Source organism: Folsomia candida, unplaced genomic scaffold (genome assembly GCF_002217175.1).
Source record: "Folsomia candida strain VU population unplaced genomic scaffold, ASM221717v1 Fcan01_Sc027, whole genome shotgun sequence".
Lineage (NCBI taxonomy): Eukaryota > Metazoa > Arthropoda > Collembola > Entomobryomorpha > Isotomidae > Folsomia > Folsomia candida.
The window spans coordinates 359419-369165 of record NW_019091219.1 but is presented as its reverse complement, the minus strand read 5'-3'; the positions used below and the strand labels follow the sequence as shown (position 1 = coordinate 369165).

Genomic DNA, 9747 nt, shown 5'->3' with positions numbered 1-9747 from the left:
CAAAAGATTTCCAATGCCACTTTGGCACAATTTGAAGATAATGCCGTTGTGAATTTAGGCCCTTTCGGCACAATGAAACCGTGTGGTCATGCCGATTTCTACCCAAATCTTGGTTATTGTCAACCTGGGCACAATACATGGAGAAATTACATCGTAGATGTGGGAACCCATAGCCACAGCAGGGCACATGCTCTGTTCACAGCAACGATAGGAAACAAGGGACTATTTGCAACAAATTTACGGTTCGAAGAAGCACCGGAAATGAAAAAGTCACCCCCGAAAATTTGAAGACATCTGTTAAAGTCGAAATGGGGTTTCACTGCGAGCCTTCAACTAGGGGTTGGTTCTACCTTGAAACAACTGAAGGCAATGATGGTTTTATCAACGATCAGACAAAAGAAAATAATTCCCATGTGGACGGAATTACTGGAGGCGACATACGTGATGTTCTTCGCAACATGATCAAAGCTCAGGTAGGCTGCAGCAAGCTCTTCCACTTCTCTCAAGAAAAAATCCTAAATTTACGAAAATTTGTTTAGTACGTTCAACATATAGGAAATGCCAGATACGCGTTAATAATCAACATTGTAAAGTATACTAATTGTGACCATGCTGAACGCAAAGGAGCTCAGAATGATTCGAAGGATTTGAAGGATCTCCTGGAGAGTCTAGAGTACAAATATGAGGTCACCGTCACAATGCCAGAATCCACAAAGAAGGTTAAGTAATTGCACTGGGATTACTTACTTGTTTTAACACGGCGGATATGTTTAAATTTCAGGACGTGTTCCAAACGTTGGATAAGTTTCTTCGTGCAATTAAGAACGAAAAGAGGTCAATTGACGGAATTTTCTTAGCGGTTATGGGCCACGGTTCAAATGACAATATTATTGCCAGCGATGGGAAAGAAATTGATATTTTCACGGAAATTATTGAACGTTTTGGAAATGGAAACTGTCATAATTTGATGGGTGTTCCGCAAATCTTTGTAATTCAAACTTGCCGGTATGTTAAAATGCCTAAAAATTAAAAGGATGAGTGCGCTGTGTGCTTACCACCAGTCTAATTTTTTCGTCTCGGTTAACCTTTAATCCGGTATAAATGTTATTCAAAAAATTGCCCTAATCTCTTTTTCCAAATTACGACTTTCCAAATTAAAAATATGTATATGAACATTTGTATAAGTAGTAAAATTTATAATTCATTCAAAGTTGAACCAAATGAGAACGTTTTAACTTTCCAACAAGGATTCTTAAGCAACAATTTAGCTGGGGAAGAGCGTCATCTAGTATCATTTTAAGGTGTAACAAATTTACAAAAATTTTAAATAATTTTTAGTGGGGATCGGTTAGATATTTCGCCACTGAAACATCAGATGTTCAAGAGGTATGTCAAACAGCAATAATTAATTGAGCTTATCCAACATTCCTATGTGCATGACTGTTGCTGATCTATGAATGTATATCCGAGCTAGACCGACCCTCGCAGAGGAAGACAAAAGTATTCCGACCAATACGGAGAAAGAACTCTGGACAAATTTACCGTTTGCAGAGGTAAATTAAATCATTTCATGCTGTTCACCTATGCACAGAGCCCAAACTAGTTTTGCTAACTTCTTGATACATCTGCCTAGAGTCAAACTCTTCCCGAAATGTCTGACAGTCTTATTATTTTTTCATCGTATCGGGGTAAAACAAAATTGGATGTGTTAAATAGTGTTTAAATTGTGGCGGTATCCATTGGAAATGTTGTACATATGTAATTGTAATAGATACTAAATCCTTTCGCTACGAACAAGGAGCCTGGTTCATTCAGCTGTTTATCAAAGCGGTAGAAATTGCCGCCGCAAATAAGAGGATAGAAATTTTGTCCCTTCTTAATGGGGTAAGAGGATTCATTTAGCGAATAAATTCTACGTACTTATGAAAATAGTTTATCTTATTTGTGTGCCTAACTTTATTTGGTTCTTTTAGATTGTAGAGCATTCCAAAAGTAAGCACCACATGGTTGAGGATTGCAGGGACGGAGTCTCTCATACCGGCGAAAATATAATATTTCTTAAACAACTTCCCGTAATTGAGAATGTTGGGTTTACCAAGGAATTTTTTTTTCAGCTTAAGAAAGCAAGAAATTGAAGCTTGTACCCTGTAACGAAACATACATAAATTAAGAATGAATCAAATCATAGGCATTTCTAATGGGTTTAAAATATTAATAACGCAAACTAAATTCAGTGTGTAAAATAGATATTCTAAATTTGGAATTAAAGCAAGATTAATACTAATTCAATTTTAATATTTCAGTAATTCTTATGCACGAACTTATTTGTTAATTGTTGCCCAATCCTGAGATCAACATTTATGTAAATACATATATATTTACATATATACATATTTACTACCCAGCCTGAATTAATTAAAGTATCTAGTTACGTAGAGTTTGCAAAGAACAAGTTAATTACGCAAGGTAACACTTTGATTAATTATCCCCCGATGTTCGTAAAACTTATGCAAGGTCATCAGTCTGTTTAGTATTGAATAACAAATGTTTCACTCATTTATAATTTACTCAGTTTGGTCATGCCACGAACCGTCATCCAATATCAAGTTTTCAAGACTTATTTAGAAATTTAAGTGATTGTGATTTACAAATAATATATATAGTCATATAATATATAGTCCGGAAACTACAGAATTCAATTTCCCATAAGCGATTTTAACATGGTATCGACCACTACCTTTATGTTGAAGTAAAATCGGTCAAAATCATCTTCCGCGGCCACTGCTACCTATTCCAAAATTGTAGTCCTTTCTCGATCCATTTGAACAAATAATTCGCACCATTTGCGCCACGGATAGTTCGATACCAATGGTGCGCCTAACGTATTCAATAATGGTCAAGGGGATTATTAATTAGCATCAATTGATGCAAAAAACTCGTGAACACACAGACTGACGGACGGACGGACGGACAAGAGGAATTCAATAGCTCTCATGCTTCGCAGGGTAAGCTAATAACCGTTCGGTAAGTAACATTATTAGCTCACCCTGCGTAGCATGAGAGCTATTGAATTCCTCTTGTCCGTCTGTCTGCCCGTCTGTTAACGAGTTTTTTTGCATCAATTGATGCTATTTAATAAGTCCCAAAACCATATTAACCCAAATTAGTAGCACAATTGGTATGCAATAATCTATGTCAAAATTGGCTAATAATTTTGTCCGCTTATTTTCCACCATTGGTGCATAATTCTATTAAAATCACGTATCTAGGTTGTCTATTTTGTATGATACAAAACAATTGGGACAATCGATGCAAAACGCACCAGAAGTACCGAATAACTGGCAGTAGCAATTAAACAATCTAGATACCGCATTTTCCGGAGAGCGAGCTAAGATTCGATATTAGGTTAAAATTACGTATCTATTTTCATCGCTTGTTTTCCATTATTGGTACTCATTTGTGTCGCAAATATGTATCTCTTTTGTCGGCTTATTGTGCACCTTTGATGCAAAATGAAATCCTAATTTTGCCCTTAATGTTCGCTTATTCTGCACCTATGGTGCAAAGTTATCTCCAAATCATTTCAGGGTGAGCTACTTCTAACGTTACTACGGTTTATTAGTACATTGCGGTTATATTGTTATTGATTGCGGTTATAATTAACACCACAGCGAATCACCAATCCGTTATGGGCTATAACAAAACTAGTAGAGGCGTATATATGCGTACGTCTAAAATTTGGTGATAATCTGGTTACAATTATTTAAAGAGCGTACCCAATTCAACTAAGTAAATCAGAATTACCCCCGCTACCAAAATGCTGCAAAAAATACAAAGTGAAACTAAATCATCGTAGTAACTCTATTTACGAACTTTTCATATCCACACCCCAAGGGGCATAGGTAACTTTCAAATAAAACTTGTATCTTTCCCTACACAATTTTGTGAGGCCCATCGTTTCCATAAAGGTCGCCACCCTGCCAAATTCGCGATACCTTCGCACCCTTACTCCGTCAAAATAGGTCATGATAAGGGCAAAATTCTCAATCTTGTGACACTTGGCTTTCGTTCCGTTTAAGTAATGTTGTTCAATAAGCTGTACAATATACTCAATATCTTTCGTAGCTACTAAAATGCTCCGGTTGGGACGGGTTGGTCCCAGGATTTCTAGAATATTTTGCACCCGAGTCTCGAACACGGTCCCATCCACTTGGTCCCGCAGGCCGACCAGCCCGAAATCGAAGGATAATCTGCTCCTTAATGAAGGCAGGTTGATCCCGTTTGATCCCTAGGTGGCAAAATATATGACCAGATGCTTCTAGCCAATTTGCATGTCAAGAGTCACTGTCACACTAGGTGCGAATTAACACGGTTTATCAAGCACAACTGTAATCAAATTTAAGATTCATGTATGCATCAGCCAACCTGACTGCATTATAATGAACCTGCAGGCATTATGTACAGATATTTGCTGATGTGCCATGCAATTGACTGATATCATTATGCAGTCAAGCTTCTGAACTATGGGAACAAATTCAGTAAAAATGAGTAAACATAAGTATTTTTATACAATTTGAACCGATAATATACACGCTACGTGGTCTTGTGCATGCATCGAGTCAGTTATTGAGAAGTGTTTACATCGCGTACACCGTCTAAATCCGGCTTTGGATCGAATATAAAAAGGCCCTGAGTTCTGGCACTTGGCATCCAACGCATCTGCAAATACAAGATAAGAGGACGAACAACTACTACGACAACTTAGGAAACTTCCCAAAGACACCAAATAATCATGCAGAGCATGATGATCGTCATTTTGCTTGGGGCAGTGCTCGCTATGGTAACTAAATAGAATCTGGAAAATTTTGATCGAAATTATTCGCATTGTCTCCATTTTTTATCTTTGCAGGCATATGGCTCTCCTGAACATCCTCGTAACGCTACGAAAGCATTTATCAATCCCGCCGACCCACCACCTACGGCTTCAGCAAGGGACATTTTCCTGAACATCAATAATGGCAAACAGATTTCCTGGTGTGGCGACTTCCCAGATGATAAATGCCGTAACACCTGCTATTGCATGGGGTACAGTTGTTTTCAGTGCTCCAACACCAGTTGTATTTGCTCAAACAATTGTTAGCTAATTGTTAACTTGAGTATCTAATTCGGAAATAATTTCCGATTTAATACAATGTTATATGTAATGAAACATGACAATAAAAGCTACCAAATAGTGTTTGTAAAAAAATAAATACGTGTGTACATATCTCTCGCCAAGCCACGTCCTCCAGGGGTTGTGGTCAAAGGTCAGTCATTTTTTGAAGCCTTACCCCTGCTCAGGAATTATTCGAAAATATCCAAAAAGTTGATTTTGCTACTTGATCTGATAAAGAAACTATCTGGGATGAAGAATATGCAAAAATTATGAAAATCCGAGCAAAATTGGATTTTTGGTGAATTTTTTCGTACGGCTTTTTTCGCATCGGGCGCGCCTTCAAAGGGGTGTGGCGAGTGAAGTAGGGCCCTGGCATCAAGATCTGGCATTGAAAAGGTCGTACGTATTCCTCCTTAGAATTTCATCTGAACTCATTTGATATAAACAGCCTAGTTTATCGTCCCATTAATTAATTGATACATACATATGTTTATTTCGGACCAATTTCCATAAATTTATTTATCAACAAGCACCGCAAAAATTGTAAAACTATAAAGCCATCAAAGTTTAACAATTCTCTAGCCCATTTTCACCCCCACCCAGGTTTTCTTCTTCTTCTTTCAACTTATCCATAAATGTGGTCACGACGATAATAAAGTAGAACTGCAATGCCAGGTAACTTCCGGAAATGGCGAAAAACGAAAGCATTACAGTTATCCCTCTAGAATTTGCTATTCCTACTAATGCGAGTGCCACGAGAAAGACAATCGTAACGGCAAGAAGGAAATAGCTCCACACCAGCCAGGGCTTGATCAGGCAGTGATTCCGCTGTAAAATTGAGGATAAATCTTACACTCCAAAAAATTTATGTTCCACTTTAGAAAAGTAAATTCGTACTGATTTATAAATTAAGTAAAATATACTAAATCCAGGGTAAATTTTACTATTTATCAACTTAATGGTATGCTAGATTTGATATATAGTTTACTTATTTAGAAATTAGGGCGAATTTATTCCTGAAAAAGGGGGACATTATTTTTAAGTGTTGCAAAAGCACGCAAAAATTCTTGCAAAATGACAACATTATTTTTCAGAGCATAGCAAAAACACTCGAAAATCTTCATAAAATGGCAACATTATCTTTAAGAGTGAAGCAAAAACACGCAAAAATCTTTTCTAAAGGGTAATATTAATTTTAAGAGTGTAGCAAAAACATACAAAAATCTTCGCAAAAGGGCAACAAAACTTTTACGGGGTTAGTAAAATCATGCCAAAATCTTTTCAGTAACTTAGTATTATGTTAATAAATATTGCACAAATTTATATTTCAAAATTACGACACTCACGACACGATATCCGTGCACCATGAGGCACCCCAAAATCAAGGAAATCAGCTCAACACTGGTCGTGATGAAAAAGAAGACTGAAAATATTAATTTCATTGTATTTACTTAATTTCACTCTTAAAATAATGCTACCCTTTTTTAAAGTGAATTCAGTTAGAATTCTGAGTAATTAAGCAAACTAAAACTATACAGAATCCAGGGTAAGCTTTCCTCTTTGGCAAGTTAACGCTGCTCTGGATTTCGTACAGTTTAGAATTCAGACTGCATTTACTTTTTCGAAAAAGGACTTTGCAGAAAGTATGTGATCGATTTTAGTGGGTTAACCACTTCGCCCCTATAACGACTATGTGGCGTATTTCTTCTTTACGCCGGATACGACCATGCGGCGTAAGTTCCCTTGGCACCGGAATACGACGATGTGTCGTATTGACCGTTAACCACGGATTCGACTATGTGGCGTATTTTCTGTTCACACCGGCCTACGACTATGTGTCGTATTCGAAAAAAAAAATTAGCTCATTGCCCTTCCAAGTATAGTTTTGAGTCAATAACCCGCCCTTTGGGCGGGAAGATGAATTTCCTCTTCGGAATCAATGTTATACAGGAAGGTAAAAACAATTTCTGGCTATGTGGCTATTTCTAGCCAACACGCCCAGTTTTGAAAACTGCTGTTGGATGGGATTTTCGTCGCCTATTTCAACAGTGCTATCAGATAAGATTAGGGAAATCGTTTTTCTCGAATTTAGAATGCACCAACGGGCGTTTTTGGCGGGAAAACTAAACGTTGGATGAATTGTATGAAATTAATATTATGGGCTACAAATAATATTGCCAGTACGACAAAATTCGTCAAAATTAATTATTACGCGTCTGGAGCTGGTGAAATCTCTTTGGGCGGGAAAATTAAGAGACTGCCTGAAACTAATAGCATTTAATTTTCCCACTTAAAATTGAGTTCTAATCACCAAATTTTATGCATGCTAGATGTACAAGAAACAATTGCTACATATTTCACTAAATTAATTGTAGCCTATGTCACGAATTGAAACTAGTATTTTCGAAGTTTAATTTTCCCGCCCAAATTGGCTTCTGGGGAGCTTGAGGCGCGATAATCGATTTTTGCGAATTTATGTACTAAACATTTATTATGCAAGTATTACTCGATGTTTCTTTAACTTTCCATGCAATTACAATCACTTTTAAAATTCGGCGTGTTGGCTATTTTCGGCTATAAACATTGTGGTTCGCAAAAATTCAAATCACAACTCAAAATCCGTGCCCAAATTGTTATTCGCATCAACTTTCATAAAAAAGTGTCCAGAATAATTCCGGTGTGAACATTATTTTGTAATTCATATCCCAGCAATTAACGTCATGCAGTAGGTGAGAATTCTGGGGTCAAGGGAAGTTAAAATTCCAGGTTGCTAGGGGTGAAAAGTATGAAAATATGTATCTTTCAGGGGTAAAGTGGTTAAGGGTCAAGGCATCCTATGCAATTGATTTTCATTGACTATCATAATCAGTCACATGAATGAATGCGAACCGGCATGCTGACCGGGGGGTAAGGGACAAAATACCCCGAATATCGATCACATGCTTTATCTGGCGGACATTATTTTTGCAAAATTAGTTGAAAGAAGAGCTGAGTTTTTTACGCGTACTTTTCCATAAGACGGTCGTGAGGTCGGGACGGTGGATGATGAGATATATCATCAAACAATTCCTCAGAAGGTAGAAGATATTGACAATCTGAAATTATTTAAGTAATTCAACATAAATAAACCGTCGCATACGGAAGTAGCTTCAGTCACACTTCACCCCAATCAGCGCAGGACCATTTAATTTCACTCTATTTCATCTTTAGATTAAATTGCACTAAAAATCTCATTTTACCCCGACCACACCCCCTGGCGCCAGGGGGGTGGTCCGGTTGCCCCCAAAAGTTGATAGGATCCTCCCCCTGGGGTCCTATGTATGATGGCAAAAACCGATTTCGATTATCTTGATCCGTTCTCCCGTAATCCTGCTGACAGACAGACAGACAGACAGACAGACAGACAGACAAAGTCTTCACATAAAGTAGCTGAAGCTACTTAATAAATCTACATAAATAAATCTACATAAATCATACATCTACATAAATCTCGTCATCAATCTGGTTTATTATGTACTCCTGCCGGTAATGATTTAATACCATTTGCCTAAGAGTGTAGTTTTCGTTTGAACGTTTATTTGAGAAAATCTGGTAATAATTGATTCTGTATAATCCCAAATTAATCCTTATTTTGATGATCTTTTTTCTGTCAAAAACTAAATACGCCAATTGAAAATTTTGACCCGAATACAATTAGGAATCAATTTCATAATCATTAACCAAATTGATTAAAGTCTACTTACAATGTGCAGAATCCCAATGGCAAGCGCTCCATGGCCCAAACTGCAGCAACAGGTTAGCTTCATTTTGGCAAATTCTATACCTTTCTGGTATGATATTTAAAAAATGCAAAAATTTGGCCTCACAATTTGCGCGGATCGTTCTTTCCCACGTACGCGATCGAGCTCATGTGCAAAACTGGATGTAGCTGACTCATTGAGAATTCGATTTCTTAAACAAATTCGGGAACATAAATATTTACGTCCCACTTTAGCTTTTCCACACTCTAAAAAATACATAATTTTACCATTTTGGCAAGTACTGAAATACATAGGGTTGCCGCGGGTAGCGAAAATGCTACCCGTTACCCGACCCGTTACCCGCAGCACAACTACCCGTACCCGCACGGGCACCCGTGCGGGTACCCGTTACCCGCTACCCGTTACGAGAATTAAGTTAAAACTAACTAACCTTCAGAATAAATTTGATTTAATCAATTATTTGCTCATTTGGGTTGTTCAGTAGTTGGATATAATACTGTGCAGGTACCGAATGCCATAATTTGCTAGATGACCTTAGATTTTTCTGAAACCAAACTTTTTTGGCTTACAATGGAACCTTTTCAAGCCTATGCCGTGATTTCTTAGCGAATTATATAGAAAAATCAAGCCAAAAATTAGGAATTATCACTTATTTTTCTGTTGAATAGCCCGTTAAAAGAAAACTATTTGGGGGGAGAGTTCAAAGTCAACTATGGTTAACGTCAGCGAAGGAAAAAGATGCAAAACATGTACTTAAAAATTGGACTTTGACGTTAATATTTTGATATACTCGCGAGACAATCCTTGTGTAATTTGAAAATAGAGTCAATT

General features: G+C 37.3%; 2 protein-coding genes across 3 annotated transcripts; one reads left to right on the top strand and one right to left on the bottom strand.

Moving 5' to 3' along the window:
• Positions 1 to 163: 163 nt before the first annotated feature.
• On the top strand, positions 164 to 2295 carry LOC110859583 (caspase-14). 2 transcript variants are annotated; one of them, XM_035859722.1, is made up of 9 exons: positions 164 to 473; positions 540 to 719; positions 782 to 1005; positions 1339 to 1386; positions 1475 to 1553; positions 1634 to 1688; positions 1772 to 1884; positions 1974 to 1992; positions 2115 to 2295. In XM_035859722.1, exons 1-9 carry the CDS (start codon positions 309 to 311, stop codon positions 2117 to 2119), a joined length of 888 nt encoding a protein of 295 aa, XP_035715615.1. In that variant the 5' UTR covers positions 164 to 308; the 3' UTR covers positions 2120 to 2295. The 2 variants fall into 2 exon arrangements, with proteins under 2 accessions (XP_035715615.1, XP_021964237.1); XM_022108545.2 differs by having other exon boundaries at positions 1974 to 2295.
• A 3375-nt stretch (positions 2296 to 5670) lies between these two features.
• On the bottom strand, positions 5671 to 9055 carry LOC118438899. The gene is made up of 4 exons (XM_035859743.1): positions 8899 to 9055; positions 8163 to 8250; positions 6502 to 6578; positions 5671 to 5983 (listed from the first exon to the last, which is right to left on the bottom strand). The coding sequence occupies exons 1-4, from the start codon at positions 8959 to 8961 to the stop codon at positions 5723 to 5725; spliced, it is 489 nt and encodes a 162-aa protein (XP_035715636.1). The 5' UTR covers positions 8962 to 9055; the 3' UTR covers positions 5671 to 5722.
• Between the last annotated feature and the right edge of the window lie 692 nt (positions 9056 to 9747).

What these genes read in the sequence shown, in the direction of transcription:
- LOC118438899 (XM_035859743.1), bottom strand. Translation starts at nt 8,961, where the DNA reads ATGAAGCTAACCTGTTGCTGCAGTTTGGGCCATGGAGCGCTTGCCATT. An exon ending in CCATTGGGATTCTGCACATT is followed by an intron (nt 8,251 to 8,898) that starts GTAAGTAGACTT and finishes AAATAATTTCAG; the next exon opens with ATTGTCAATATCTTCTACCT. An exon ending in CACGACCGTCTTATGGAAAA is followed by an intron (nt 6,579 to 8,162) that starts GTACGCGTAAAA and finishes TAATATTTTCAG; the next exon opens with TCTTCTTTTTCATCACGACC.
- LOC110859583 (XM_022108545.2), top strand. Translation starts at nt 309, where the DNA reads ATGGGGTTTCACTGCGAGCCTTCAACTAGGGGTTGGTTCTACCTTGAA. An exon ending in TGCCAGAATCCACAAAGAAG is followed by an intron (nt 720 to 781) that starts GTTAAGTAATTG and finishes TTTAAATTTCAG; the next exon opens with GACGTGTTCCAAACGTTGGA. An exon ending in AAACATCAGATGTTCAAGAG is followed by an intron (nt 1,387 to 1,474) that starts GTATGTCAAACA and finishes TATCCGAGCTAG; the next exon opens with ACCGACCCTCGCAGAGGAAG.